General features: G+C 36.8%; 3 protein-coding genes across 9 annotated transcripts; 1 reads left to right on the forward strand and 2 right to left on the reverse strand.

Moving 5' to 3' along the window:
• Positions 1-290: 290 nt before the first annotated feature.
• Positions 291-1713, reverse strand: LOC112289345 (membrane protein PM19L). Of its 2 annotated transcripts, XM_090255044.1 has the most exons (4): positions 1611-1713; positions 1275-1469; positions 812-1032; positions 291-679 (listed from the first exon to the last, which is right to left on the reverse strand). In XM_090255044.1, exons 2-4 carry the CDS (start codon positions 1414-1416, stop codon positions 512-514), a joined length of 531 nt encoding a protein of 176 aa, XP_090111170.1. In that variant the 5' UTR covers positions 1417-1469; positions 1611-1713; the 3' UTR covers positions 291-511. The 2 variants fall into 2 exon arrangements, with proteins under 2 accessions (XP_090111170.1, XP_024390264.1); XM_024534496.3 differs by lacking the exon at positions 1611-1713 and having other exon boundaries at positions 1275-1604.
• A 3953-nt stretch (positions 1714-5666) lies between these two features.
• On the reverse strand, positions 5667-7240 carry LOC112289346 (small ribosomal subunit protein uS12). Its single transcript, XM_024534498.3, has 4 exons — positions 7164-7240; positions 6340-6495; positions 6038-6164; positions 5667-5885 (listed from the first exon to the last, which is right to left on the reverse strand). Exons 1-4 carry the CDS (start codon positions 7166-7168, stop codon positions 5745-5747), a joined length of 429 nt encoding a protein of 142 aa, XP_024390266.1. The 5' UTR covers positions 7169-7240; the 3' UTR covers positions 5667-5744.
• A 2233-nt stretch (positions 7241-9473) lies between these two features.
• LOC112289173 (alpha-1,6-mannosyl-glycoprotein 2-beta-N-acetylglucosaminyltransferase) lies at positions 9474-14120 on the forward strand. 6 transcript variants are annotated; one of them, XR_012218619.2, is made up of 5 exons: positions 9474-10441; positions 10855-11582; positions 12619-12816; positions 12939-13031; positions 13233-14120. XR_012218619.2 is itself a non-coding variant. In XM_073537488.2 (4 exons), the coding sequence occupies exons 1-4, from the start codon at positions 9947-9949 to the stop codon at positions 12944-12946; spliced, it is 1278 nt and encodes a 425-aa protein (XP_073393589.1). In that variant the 5' UTR covers positions 9474-9946; the 3' UTR covers positions 12947-14120. The 6 variants fall into 6 exon arrangements, 3 of the variants coding, with proteins under 3 accessions (XP_073393589.1, XP_024389927.1, XP_024389926.1); XR_012218620.2 differs by having other exon boundaries at positions 12619-12665; XR_012218618.2 differs by having other exon boundaries at positions 12939-14120.
• The last annotated feature ends 1652 nt before the right edge of the window (positions 14121-15772 follow it).

Genomic DNA, 15772 nt, shown 5'->3' on the forward strand with positions numbered 1-15772 from the left:
ATGACGATCCCAGAGCGATAGATCCACCTCTTATTCAGGGCTCTGATGTTGTTATCACCTCAACACACTTCACTAGGACTACCACAACTTCTACCCTTTTAGTTTATCGAATCAAAAGACACATCATGCATACGTACTTTCAGCATTTAATGATGAATCTGTACCAATTGAGTGAAGAACAGGTAGCCAAGAGGAGCCTTGTGTAGGACTTCGAAAAAACGGGAGCTATCTTTCAATTTGTTGACAGTTCAAATATTTTAACAGACGAGGTAAAACAATTCACACCAATCGCAGAACAACAGTTTCATGAATTAAAGGACAAATGATACAGAGTACGGGAATCTACAGCATAAACTACGAGACATCCTCCATAGCCAGGATGGCATAACTATGTTGCCTACAATTTTTTTCCCTTCTACAACGTCGTATGAGTACAAAAGGACTGCAAAATGGCCCCCTATCAGAATGGCCCCCTATCAGAATGCTCTACTGGTTCATTCCAACGTTGAGGTTAGACAGCGGCAGCAGCTGGTGTGCCATATGTTATACCAGTTTTGGCGTTCGCAGCCCTGGATTGGTCATATCCATCATCGCTAGTTCTGAAGAAGCCTGCTTGTAATAACAGGAGGTAGAGAACCTCGAAGAAAGCAAGGATGATTGTGAAGGCTTCCAAAGTTTTCTGCGCCAGACACAAATTTTTGGATGAGACACTGCACGATTTTATGAATGAGAGTCCCTGCGTACCAAACACAGACTACATCACTGTCACAGACAATTGAAACCAACTTTGGCCGTGAGGTTTAGGACTTACCAGTCTCTTTTGGCGGTTGCTACCTCCGGTGTGAATCTCCTTGCAAGCAACGCCCATGGCAAGAAGGGAGAGGAACCAAGCAATAAGGGAGGTGGACGCAGCTGAGGACAAACTATCACTGCGAAAGACCCGCAAGTGATTAACTCCAGCAAAAACTGAGGCTAGACCCACCATGCTAGCAATGAGCGCCAGGGGCAAAAAGGTTGGGGTCACCACATTACCTGCAAAAAATTCTTAGCTCCATCAGGTTACATTGATCATCAAACGGCTCTTCAAAACCAAGCAAGGAAGCGTACACACACAATAGGTAGCACTGCACCAAATCCAAGATATAGTCCAAAGGGCAACCCACAAAACGATTGTGATTCGATTGTCGAAACAAAACAGCATGAGAAAAACCCTCATGGTCGACTAGCATGCAGCAGTGTAGGATTTCTACAGCATTACTGCAACTCTAACTTACCAATGGGGCCTGCACCGATGCCAATGGTGGCACCCAAGTTTCGGTTGAGAGCCCAACCCGCCAAGCACGCAGAAATCAGGTGCAAGAAAAAGTTGATGAGCAGTACCAGCGCGGGCAACGTCCGGCCCATTCCAAACGCCATGCTCTCCAAACCACAGCTCCGAACAAAGAGAGGAAAATCCCACAAGCTGATGACTGCAGGAGCTCTCTCAACTGTCAGTTGATCAGAGAATCCAAACAAAATCAAAATCTAAAAACCAGTTAACAGATTAACTAGAGGGAAGGAAATAGGCTGAGACAATAGGCGCAAACTGAGTAGTAAAGGATGGGTCAGACTGGGTTATTATGAGGAGCAGACAACGGCGGCCGCTTTGCAAACAGCCCAAGCTCCTCCTCCTCCTCCTCCTCAACGGATCTAACGGATGGGTGCATGTTTCAGGCAGTTCTTTTTCATTTGGTGAACAGCTCTTTTTTGTGCACATTGTGCTTTGGGTACTCTGTACAGCTTTGTCAGGCCTTGGGGCCAATTTGCATGCATAACTTACCCCCTTTCCCCTTCAAGTTACATCAGGTCCGTAGCAACTTTGTGTCCCCTCTGATCTCAATAAGGTAGCAGACCCATTCTCAACCATCCCCCATTTCCAACCTATAGGGTGGTGTATTTCCGATCAATTTGACATGATAATACTAATCAATTCTAACACCTTATGGTTTCACATTACTTAGTTCACATTTTGTCTCAACTCCACCTTATTCGATAAGAAATTGGCTCTTTCTTGTGCATTGATGCCTAAGGGTGAGTGCCTGGTAACAAGGTCCCTCTTCAAAACATTTCCCTCAATTTCCTTGTAGAATCAAACTTCCATTCCTACACTTTTGGAGAAATACCCATTTCTTCAACAAAGTTGAGAGGAATTTGTTGGCGTTAGAAGGCCACCATGTGATGTAAGTTTGGCTGCATCTAAAACATTAGATTTTCTTATACAACATGTTTTAGTAGAAATTTTTAAATTTAAATTTTGAAATCACTTAAATTCCAAGAGTAATTCTTTATTGGAGTTTTGCATTATAATCTTCTTTCTTAATTTCTTAAAAAAATCTTCACCAATTGTATTTGTTTTACAAAAATTAGAGATGTTATTTTTTATAATAATTGAAATGTATTCTTATTAAAAATAACTACATCTTCAATTTCTTTCAATTTTTTTTAAATTATCTAAAAGGTTCTTGCATTGATTTGTATTTAAATAATTATTTTCTATATTTTTAATATTATTATGTTTTGATTCTAAAGTCTTTGTTATTATAAAAAGTTCAATGAATTTAAAAAAAATTATGTCTATTTTTTATTTAAATATCACATGGCCTCTCACTACTTCAATAATTTATAACAAAATTTAAAATGCTACTAATAAATAATTATTTTTCTTTTAGACTATATTTTTTAAAATTTATGTATAATGCCAAAGCTGCATAATAGATTTTAAAATTTATGATTCAAACCTCAACCATCAATTTCTAACCATTTTATTGCATTGCATCTGTGTTATGATATAAGAGTATGCTTTTTGCTTTTACAAAATTAAACAAAGATCACAACAAAAATATTGCCAAAACATTTTTTTACTAATATTTGAATAGAAATATAAATTCTAATATGAAAGCTATAAGCAATGCATATTTTCTTAATGTACTATTAATCACCTTTTGATTTTTTAAATCCTAATTTTACACAATTTCTTCTTAGAAAGCATATAATATTATTCTTTGGTGCTTTCACCACTATCTCACCTATGTTAATACACTAGCTTCTTAATTCTAGAGCTCTTGATTTATCATGGCTTATTCTAAGTATTTATACCTCATTGGCTACAAGTTCATATATTAATGTTTTACCATACTTAAGACACCTTATCATACATGGCCAAATTATATATATATATATATATATATATATATATATTATTTGCATATTTTCTAAATTTATTAAATATTCTTCTCAAAAAGTAGCATCTATATATATTGCTATTGTAACATAAACTATAGGAATAAATTTACAAATTTGTTGAGGAGTTTTTTTATTTGTTGTATAAATTACAAACTTAAACTGTAGAAATGAATTTGCAAGTTTGTAATCTATACTACAAATCAAAAAAATAATCAAGGCATCTTAAGATTGCAAAAATAATAATCTCATCCACATCTATATTTTAAAGTTAAAATTTGTATAATATCAAATTTTTGTGATTATAAAGGATAATTACAAAAGATGATTTGAATAATTATAGTATTTACATTAAATTCAAAATTATTTGTAAGTTTTAAAAAAGTGCAACATGGACTTTATGAGGGAGATGTGCTTTACTTAGTTCTTTAATACAAATATATTTTTTAAAACCCTTAATATGTATTATGGTAATCAAATGCTAAGGTCCCAACATCAAAAGCAATTTTCTATACAATAGATAAATAACACATTATTGGTGGTTTGTTATACCTAATGGTGATGGATGCAAAATTAACATGTGAATGAACGGTTGGGAGATATGTCCATCAAAAAGACTATACTTCATGTGACATATGACAAATGTTTAATCTATCAAGATATATAGATGCCTTTCAATGCCTATTTTATATATTTTTTTAATTGTAAGATATAAAAATGACTAAATAAGTATATTGATATTGTTGTTGAATAGAATCTTAGCCACCAAAATAAATAATAAATGGTACATATGACATAGACATCTTTTTGTCTAAATAAATGGTAGGTAACAAAAGATAATATATTTCTTATATAACTTCACAGGAACTTTGTTAGTATAGGTTTTATCTATAATTATCCTTGAAAATATATTATGGCCTAAAAAAAATCAAAACTTTTTTTGTATTCTAAAAATTACTATAGCTGCATCTTGTAACTTAAATATCTATTCTACAAGGTTGCATGGCCACACTTCAAGTCAAATATGTGAAGAATTGAGTATACAACTATGATTTTGTTTTTGATTTCTTTGTTTTTGATTGCTATGTTTTGTGCACCTAATATCGTTTCGTTTTCTACCAATAATGTTTTACAAAGGATCTTGTTAAGTTGTAAGCTTTTGCGTTTGTACTTATTTTGAAAAGTGAACCACTAGGTAGCACGGAGGGAGGAGGGTGTCTCAATAAATTTAGTCTTTTTCGACAAAAAATAGATTTCATTTATTTTCTAAAGCATTAAAACACATGAAAGTTAAAATTTTAATTCTTCTAAATTAAGATTTATTTTACTATTAATTATTAAAATTTGGACTTTTCGAAGAATAATGACTTACGTACATATTGAAGTACAAAAGTAATTTAAAGGTTTCACATTATCTTCTTTTCAAATTTCAATATTTTTATTACTATGAATATTTAAAATAATTTGATTCTTTTAAAACAATTACTTCTAGAAAATCTAACAAAAATAAAATACAATGGCATACTTTTCAGCTCACAAGTGCTCCAATTACTTTTAGACATGAAATATATGTATGTTTTACAATTCCTTAAATAACTTCTCCTATTGTGGCATTGAAAACTTTATTTATTTCAAAATACAAAGATTAAAAATATGTTTTTAACGTATTGAAAAAACACAAAGATATTGAACTATATGCTAAGTCAAAAAAAAGAAAAAATTCACATTTTATACAAAGCGCACTGCTTGAGGAACACTCATTAAAAGCATGACAGCATATGCACAACCAGTGCTGAAAATTTAAGAATGGGATGGTATTACTCCACTAGAAGATTAGGACACGCGCCATAATACATCAACAGGATGCATAATTGTGCACCAATCGTTTCTCCACGTTTTTACTACAGCCAGAATCTACATCCTGGCGTTCACACATGTGAATACAATTTTCGTGCATGAAGGCGATGACAGTCACTAATCACCGACGATGAATGTATCCAGATAAAAACTGCCACATTGGGATGACTTGCAACTGACAACCATGGCAAAAAACTCAAATAGCTGTAACAAGGAACATCTTAAGGAAGAACTGGCATGCTGCACACAAAGCTGTGACCTACAATTTGCAAAATCCACCGAGAACTAGCCCGCCTTAGAACTACCTAAATGCAAGCCCTCGGATACTGCGGATTCAAGTGAGATCTGTGAGTACCTCAATAAAATTCGTTAAAAACATGCACAAAAGAATTCATACCTACAATCACAACCAACCCGACCCCCATGCAACATACTATGAAGAGAACCAAATAAATCCGTGTAACCACCATTGTCACACCTGCAACAAGGAGCACTATCCACGTTGAAACATCCAATGACTCCAGTCTATCATTCAATACACAACCTACCAGTTTCCCAACACAAACCCGAGGCGACACGACACAAAAATCTGATAGTGTATAGCACATTTTACTGAATTCATCTCGTCGTGCGAACAGCTCGACATATCTTAACTGGAACCAAGCTACTCAAGATCGCGGTTTCTCCTTCTTCTCCTTGAAGAGAGCCAACAAAGACACGCCAGAAACCTTCACCACCTTGAACCTTACTCCGGGAATGTCTCCCACAGCGTGTCCCTTTCGTCCGAATCCAGCAATCAGAACCTCATCCTATACGCAAAATCCACACAACCATTAATCCGACAGCATGAATCATGCTAAACCGTAGCTACTAAAGCCCTATGTGTCCATCAAACCACTAACATGCACCGTACACTTAGCCCGTGCATGCCCATACGCTGATCCTAAAGAATCCTACTTACATTTTCCTCGATGTAGTTCAGGCAGCCATCGTTGGGAACGAAAGCAGCGATCTTCTTTCCGTTCTTGATCAGCTGTACCCTAGCACACTTTCGAATGGCAGAGTTGGGCTGTTTGGCTTCAATACCACTGCAAAACATCACATTCAATCCGTCACCAGTTCCAATCCTCCCCTATAGCATTTGAACAATTCACAGCAGCAAAACACCACATCCTGCAACCAACAGTGATACGCCCGAGCATCTTGCCCCACGCAATCATCCACTTGAGGTTGTGAACTCAAGTTAAGTACTGCAACACGTACATCTTCTCAAGAACAATTCCCTTCGCGTGGGAGGAGCCCGCAAATGGCTTCTTCCACTCGTTACCCAAGTGACTCTTCTTGTAAGACTTATCAGCCCAAAGCTGGGCTCTGCGGTGGTTCTTGAGCTTTCGCCCGGCTCCCATACCACGCGTCTTACTGCAATATCAATCGCGATTTCGTCAGCCCCCGAAACAACTAAACAAGTACGACAGTCACATGATTAACATTCACACTTCACCATCATGAGGTTCGACATACAGCTGTGACTGTTCCACCACCACCTCCGTCTCCCTCAAGCACCACACTCAGACTCATTACGCCCACGCTTAATCACCTTCTTCACCTCTTATCGTAAAATCAAATCTACAAGAGCAAGCATGCTACAGACCGCGGAGTACAGTGCACATGATGATCAAGACAGCTGCACATGAGTCCACTCAAACTACTCGTGAGTTTCAGATGCTATGTCGAAAGTAATTCGGCTCGCACCCAGGGCACACTCGCACGCCCAAAATACCAGCAACTCCGAATGTCCCATCCGAAGGACCATCCAGCAAATCTCGTCGAACCGTGACCAACCAGCAAGAACCAACTATACACCACTTGGTCTAAATTCCTCAAATGTTCGAAGAAAATCCAATCCCAGCCATAAGTGCAGCCATCAATTACCATCAAGAAATGCAGCTACGGACTCCCTTCGAAACCCTAAATCCTGACCTCAACCACTCAATCGATCACTATATTCAACGGTGAGCCATTCAAAAAAAAACGCTGCAACCTGAGAGCACGATCCAGAGGAGGCGTCGCGGAACTCGGGTGCTTACCCCATGGCGGCGGACGGTGAAGAGCAGGGTCCCAAAGGGCGATGGCGATGCGCCTAAGGCACCTCGGAGTCGAACGAAGGCGAGAAGAAGGAATGCTGGAGAGTCCTAGTGGGGTTTAGGGCACAGGTTCCCGTGTTCGCAACGCTGTCCGCGCGTTCTCATTCCCGTTCCATATGACGCTCCCTTCTGTTCCCAATGCAAGGTCACACATCAAAACGTGCATGGGGAACATCAAATTGGCACACAAATGGGCTACACCACAATTTAGGACAATACCTACTTTGAGATGTCCCCCTTTTATTAGAGGTTTGGTAGACAGTGGTGATTATATTACATCAAAACGAATTGTGTGTTGCATGCTGTTGTTTTGTTCATTGCATGTCATTGAGTACATACCATTCAAATGCATTCTTATTAATACATGGGTTTTTGTGTGTGTGGGTATAGACAGATAGATAGATAGATAGATAGATCTATATATATATATATATATACATACAATTATAAAAGTAGATATATATATATATTTGTGTGTGTACATATACCTAACTATATGAAAAGGGGTTTAGTCATGACTTGAAAATAGGAAATTCATGGGTTGCATGATGATGACCATATATTAGAATTTTCATATATGAGAGAACATATACTTTGCTTCAAGAAAATCGGGTATTACCTGATCTTATGATAAGACAAAATACTTGATAAGTTTATGTTGATAAACTCAATATTTTATTGTTGTAACTAGACTCTTTTTAAATCTTAATTGTTTCAAAATTAATCCTTTGGAATATATTATATCAGAACTACATAAATTTTTTGTGTATTAGAAATTAGGCTTGTATATTAACAATGTGCAATTTTATCCACAAGAACTTGCTTTCTTTACAAGTTTTTTTTTTGATGTCTGGTCTTTAATCCATTCATATGTTTTTATTTACCAGTACTTTTTATAAACAGTTTTAACTTTTACATACTAGAATGTCTCAAAATAATCCTGAAAATGAAAATATTAATTCTGAACATTAAATATCATATATCTTGAAAATACAATAAATATATGTAACACAAATTTTATTAAATCAAATACTTAAATGTTACTATTGTTGCTAATATTACTATTGTTATTAATGCTGAATCCATACGAAAAATCTATTATGTTGGATTAAAAATTATAAATTATAAATCATGGTTTTTTAACCTTATTATGTTTTAACTATTAAATAAACATGATCAAACATTAGCTTGTTTTAAACCATTTTTATGTAAGTAATATGCACTTTAACTACAAAATCAAATTGTTGAGTACTTCTTAAATGATTTATGCAAACCATCATATTTTTATATTGTCCTGTAAAGTAAAAAAATTGCATTTTGAATAAAATCTACTTGAATATAAAATACTCATTGTATTTAATTACATAATGATTTGTGAGGCTATGTCAACTATTGGTAGGTAAAAAGGAGTCGACTTCATTCTAGTACTTTCTTAAATATTAACATGGTCACCAATATTCCACTAGAAAAAGTTGCCAATATTTGACTTCTTTCTTTAAGAATGTCTGTCACTAAATTGTTACAGTTTAGATATTAGTGTTTGTCCAAAAAATACTCATAATGTACATAATACCTCTTTTATTTATTTTTTTATTAAAAAATAATTTAACAAGTTATCCTAACTTTGGATTAATGTACAACCAATATACATTCTAAACAAATTTTGGCTTGAATTTCATAGAATATGTCTACATTTTTTAATAAAATTTTGGCTTGAATTTTTTTTCTTCAAGGACACAATTTATTTTAAAAGAAAAGTATTAAAAAATTTCAATTACATATATCTATTTTTTACTATAACACACAATCAAATACCATAAATGAGCTTATATCTTCACTTATTTGTTTACCATTTTTTTTTTTTTTTTAAAGAAGAAAAAAAAAAATATCCCCAATACAATACAAGCCTCTCTCTCATGTCAACACAAGATTTTTCATGTTCCACAAATGCAACAATGAGTTTGGAGGAGGAGGGTTCTCATCAAAATGTGAAATATGGAAAGTTTTTTCCACCAACCCAATAGTCTTATTGGAGACCCCACCCCCACCCTCCAATTGACGAAAATCAGGCCCTAATGCCACTTTCCCAACACTCGAAGCACAACGACAAGAACGACGACATGCAGAAAAGGAGGACATGCAAGAAAGACGGAGGACATTCAGGGAAGATGAGGAAGGGGAAGAGGGAATGGAGTTGCGGTTGCGTTGCGTTGCGGGGGAGACACTGCAGGTTGTTGGGGGGGGGGGGGGGGGGGGGGGGGGGATGCGTGATTGGTGGTGGTGGTGATGGTGGTGCCGAAGCTTGCTTACTTTCTTGCTTACTTTCTTGGCCATTGCATGCAGATACATAGATACGTAGATAGATAGCTAGATAGATAGATAGAGAATTGACTCCCACCCCCCTGCCTGGACTGTGATCGACTTTCCTTGACGGAGGAGGTATTATGCATTGAGTGGGAGAGAGGGAGAGATTACGGTGCCCACTGCTCTGCCCTGCCCTGTCCTCCCGTGCCGTGTTGTGCCGCGTCGTGCACAGGAGAAGAAGCAGCTTCTGGGGATTCGTGTGGTTGTGCGGTTGGATGGTGGTATAGGGGAGATGTGGGTGCTGGTGATGGGTTGTGACGACAGCGTGTGTGAGACTGAGGTGTGTGGTGACGATGCTTGAGCGAGAGGAGAGATGAAGCAGGAGGAGGAGGAGGAGGTTAAGGAGCGATGGTGAGCAGGGGATGGCGAAGTTTTGTAGCAAATTGAGATTGGCTGCTGCTTGGAGCTGCGGCGGGTGTCAGTTGTGGGCTATTCTGCTGCTGCAGATTTTCGTTTTGTCGTTTGTTGTAGGACCTTACCTGGCAACCACAGATGGGTTTAATGGCTTGTGGGGTGGCGCGAACAATTTGCCGGGTGTGGGTGCTGTAGGGTTGTCCCCTGTTGTTGACGTCGATGCCCTTCGATTGCGAGGCGTGAACCTCCCTGCACCGAACGAATTGTCCAAGCTGTTGCTGGCCTGCAACAGTTTGCCCCCTCGCAACCTCGATTTGTTTCCCTCCCTGCGGGACGATCGCATCCTCATCGTCTTATATGTGCATTTTAGGCCTGAGTATTTGAAGCTTGCGGTGTCTGCGCTGTCTGTTGTTAACGGAATCAACGAGACCCTTTTGATTGTCAGCCATGATGGATTCTACGAGGAAATGAACGCTGTCGTGGAGTCCATACGCTTCTGTCAGGTTCGCTCCTTCATACCCCCCCCCCCCCTTTTCTTTTTTTCTTTTTTTTCCCCCTTTACTTGCTGAACTGTTCCATAGTTGTAGTTGAAAGGTACAATTACAGTGTTTCATGGACATCGGCATTCACTTTCTTGCGTAATCTGTACATAATTTTTTTATTATCATGTGATCAATTTGGAAGCGATAGTTAGATAGTAATCTTTGCACGACGATTTGTCTTCTGCCATTCTATATTAGGGTTATACCGGAATAGATCGATGTTAGCATGAGTTACCGGAATTAATTTGGAGTGGTAAATAATTGCGATGACGTTCTCACAAACATGAATCCTGCTAGTATTAAGTAAGTTCTTACATTGTTTGGGGCTAGCAAATGAAATTAGAAGGCATTTTTGTTTCTGTTGGTGACTCCAGGTTAAACAGATTTTCGCTCCATGGTCCCCCCACTTGTACACGGATCAGTTTCCGGGGACCTCGCCAGGGGATTGCAAGGACAAGGATGATGCGGAGACCCTGGGCTGCAGAGGGAACCCTGACCAATATGGCAATCATCGTAGTGTTCGAATTGTGTCGCTGAAGCACCACTGGTGGTGGATGATGAACACCGTGTGGGACGGCTTGGAAGAAACGAGAGGTTTCAATGGCCACGCCATGTTTATCGAGGAGGATCACTATCTGTTGCCTAATGCATACCGTAACATTCAAATACTCGCGGAGCTTAAACAGAAGAAGTGTCCATATTGCATTGCTGCGAACGCTGCGCCGGTGGACGTCAGGTCGCGAGGTGAGAGATTCAACCAACTGGTGGCGGAGAAGATAGGGAATGTAGGCTATACTTTCAATCGGACGGTATGGAAGCGAATACACACTCAGGCAGAGCGATTTTGCAAATTCGATGACTATAACTGGGACATCACGATGTGGACCATGATCTATCCAACCTTCGGTGATGCTTTGTATACGTTGCGTGGACCTCGCACCAGCGCAGTTCATTTCGGAAAATGTGGACTTCACCAGGGATATAGCAAATCGAAGTCATCTCAATGCCGAGATTCAGCGATGCATCTTGGATCAATTGAGGAAGCCGACAAAGTGCCGAACATTGACTTAGAGTGGTCTGTGCGCAAGTATCCTATCAGAGGGTACGCTTCTGGCTTCCAAGGGTGGGGGGGGTGGGCCGATAAGAGGGACCAGAACCTTTGCCTATCTTTTTCCTCCATGTACAGCACTTCACCGTAATTAGACACTAGGGAAGTATTTGAAGCAGCAACTGGGCGTGTACTGGTGGGCACATTCAAGCCCGCTTGCTAAGTCTTTGTTCATGATCCTACCAGGTTGAGATCACTGGCATGTCACATATTAAATCCTTCCGGGGTTTTGAGGGAGTTTCAGAGAATTGATCAAATTTTTGAGAGTTTAACTTGTGTGTGAATATTGGTGTTATCTTTTGCTTAACAAGGTTAGCTTAGGTTATGAGAAATAATGGACAGCATGAAAGTCTCTCAACTGTGTTTAGCGCGGTTGAAAGACAAATCAGCCTCCAGCTGGTGTACAATTATAAAGGTGTAAGTAGGTCATGTGTAGACAGTTGATTCTGCGAAATTCAATATCAACTGTTTCAGATGCTTGATTTCTGAACGCAATGGCATCATTATGACCATTCATGTTGGTGGCTTGTCCGCAATTCCCTCTCAACTGATCGTCTGCTCAGGGCATATTTAAGAGATTTTCTATTAGTCAAGCACTTTGAATTCATTGGAGACCTGTACATGCTGTGGGTTCGTAGTATATTTCGGTTTCTCAGGAGGGGAATACCGCATGTAGTCGTCCTCGGTCTCTTGAAGGGCATGAGTCCAACAAGTGGACATATGCGGCCCCTGCACAGAACTTGTATTTGCATATTTTGCATTACAGCAGGCTTGGGAGGCGGAAATAGTTTGTTAGTAATGAGCCTGAGTATGCTCAGAATAAATTAGCGTCGGATTTTTTTTGATGTGGTCGGATGTATCATTCTTAAATTTAGTTGAAGAACTTACCCTCTGTTTGCATGTTCGCAATACTAATGGCTAGGAAAGTTGTGTATTGAAGTTCTGAAATGTTCATGGCTTGTGTTTGTTGTCATTCCTACCTGATATGATTCTTCCGTCTAACATATATGACAAGGCGTGTGGGTGACAGGTCCATAACTCAACGATATTTTGGGGAAAGACACATCCATCTGCAAGGTGAAGTTAGGGGATTTTCTGGTCACGGGATTTAATGACTTCCGAGATCATGAGCATTGCCTTGCTGTTGCCACCATGTATCTATCGAAATTTTAATACATCTAGCTTACGAAAGCATAGAGTTTTCTCCAAGCAGTTGGTGAAATAACATGTACTGTGAGCATTCTTTCACAGTACCATTCTATCAATTATCACCATAGGGACTGCCCTCGCAGTATGTGCAGCAAATCCATCAATTTTACTTCTCTCCTTACTCATGAATACTGTTCACAGTGTATTGAGAAAGCAATGAGCACTTGGATCAATTTTCGAAGATTTCCAGGAAGTATTTGCGGCTGAGAGGAAAATTCTCCCTTCTGTACAGAGGTGCGATCTTTCCTTCATCACATTAAGCAGATAGCTATCGCTGCAAATCATTGGTTGCAGATATGGATTCTCCTCAACAGGACACACGTCTAACGACGAATTGAACGCCAACATAGTTAATTCTGCCGAAAGAAAACAATGTGCAGAACGGATTCTGCAAGTTACCACTGATTGAAACCAGACTGGTTTGCTACTGTACAGAGACTTGCAGGTTGAATGCTGCACTTCAAAATCATTTCAGTATAATGGTGGCAAAATATCTCTAGTGTTCAGAAGATTGCTTGAAGTAATCTTACACTTCTGAGTATCAAGTTTAGCCTCCAAACTAGAATCTCGTATCCTCCAAGTCGCTAAAGAACATAAAAATGACTCTCAAAGACATGCTCATCCATTTTGAACTGGATTTCACAGCCAAGCAACATCGAAGAAAAATTCAAGGTATGACATTTCAACAGCATGCCTTAAGATGCTTTTTTAAGCATGCCTTTCTATCAGACCCTTAAGATGCTCTACCACCAAATTTGGAAACACCTTTAATATATAATGTCAGAAGTGTACAGGATGTGTGTTTTTCCTACCTACAGCAATCAGCATCCCAAATTTCCATTCGTTTGCAGAGAAATTAGAATCAAGTTGTTAAAATACAGGAATGACACTCTGGTACCACCTTCTGAGCCTACATGGGTCCAGCAGAAAAATGTAGGGTGGTAATTTTCTAATCGAGCACTGTGGATGTTCTTCGATGCTGAAAGTATGCGTCCCTCTATTTAATTTTCCAAAATTATTCTTGAGTTAAAAAAACTAAAACTTTACGTTCGGTAAGAAGTTTGCCCGTTATTTACAGGAAATCATGTTTTTTCCAAAAAACTCTTAGAAACCACTAGCTTAGTCACAATAAACTTCATCCAAGTTTACAACTATATAAAAGACACATGAAGAGTTAAGCCACACTCCATAAAATAGTGCACTTTCATAATTTCCCAAAGGTTGGATGTAATCAAACCTTTGCTTTAGCAATGTCAAGTATCTAAAGGCGGATGTCCTCTAAACTTGCAACAATCCAATGAAAAGCCTCTCAACTTGCATTCATATTTGTATCCTCTAAAGTTGCCTTTTACATTGGTTACAAATGACACCAATAATAGTGTAAACTAAAACATTGAGCATTGCAAAATGGCAACTAAATGAAAATAGCATTGCAACATATTTACATGCAATGTGTCTTCTTTATATGGCATGGTTTGTTTAGGTGTCAATTGCACTAAAAGACAACTAAGATCATAACAACAATGCGTGTTGGTGTGTAAAAGTGGTTGTTGAATGAATGGACATAGTTGGAAATAGTTGCAATATCAAAAGACGAGTTATGGAATTTAAAGCTTGAATGCAGATAAATGTAAGGAGAGAGTGTCCTAGTAGTTTTCTTGTTTTAATCTAATTGATAATTTAAGGTTAATTGTTACAAACTTCAATTTTTAAGATTTAAAAAAAAAAAAACAGTAAGAAAGTAACATTTTATTGTAATAATTACAAGACATGTATTTTATAAATATTTTTTACTATGTATATATATATATATATAAATACATGATTTGTATTCATTTAAGATTTAAAATCCATTCTAAATTATTGATTTATCTAACAACAAATTTTGATATGTCATTTTAAACTCATATTTTGATGTTAATCAAAATATCAAAATTTGTACAAAATCAACTTCTAAAAATTTATAAAAATATATTATTAAATTAAAATAAAAATATATAGCTTTTTTAAAAAATAATATTTAGAAATTTTAAACATATTTTATATAACATATATATATATATATATATATATATATATATATATAATATTTAAAATAAAACTTACTAAATTATGATAAAAAATAACCAAATATAATAAAAATTGATATCAAATCTCAATTATTTTTTTATCAATGTATATCTAAAATTATTGAAAATTATAATAGTGCATGTTTAAGTCATAATTTGTGTTAATTTGTGTTAAAAATATTATGTTTAGTAACAGAGTAAAATAATTCATATTAAAGCCTTGTCTAAAATATACTTATTTTATATCAAAAGGAAAAAAAACTATTAATATAATTAGTAATAGTTTTTTATATAAATAGAACAAATACATAGTTAAGCAATAAAATCAAATTTTCTACTTGAAAGTATTTTTTTCAATGAATTCTATTTAAATTAGTCATTAAATCTTCTTTTTCTTGATGATAAAAGTAGTATTCTTATTTATTCTAGTAAATTTCGTTTTTTTTTAAAAAATATTTTATTATAAATAATTTTTTCATATTCTATAAGATCAATCACAATTATATGTATTATTAGCATGACATGACTTTGTGAAAAAATAAAGAGGAAGTATATTACTAAGATAGAAGTTTTATGAAGCAAATACAAAAGAATTCTCTATCATACTATCAAGGATTCAAGAAAAAAAATGCTTAAAATGAACCCCTACTTCTACTCTTTATATAGCATAAGTCCATAGTCTAACCACATGGACTTTTTAGTGTGAATACACAAACAATTAGTCTAGTCAACAATGTCCAATTAACATGTGGACACTTTTCTTATTAGGCTGTATGAGTTTGATCTTTGGTCAAAACATTTGCAATAATGTCTTGAGTCTCGCAAAAAATTAACTTGATGTTGTGACTCTCAATCTTCTCACAAACAAAGTGATGCTAAATTTCAATATGTTTAGTACAAGCGTGG

This window comes from Physcomitrium patens, chromosome 12, assembly GCF_059467195.1.
Source record: "Physcomitrium patens ecotype Gransden chromosome 12, ASM5946719v1, whole genome shotgun sequence".
NCBI classification, from domain to species: Eukaryota; Viridiplantae; Streptophyta; class Bryopsida; order Funariales; family Funariaceae; genus Physcomitrium; species Physcomitrium patens.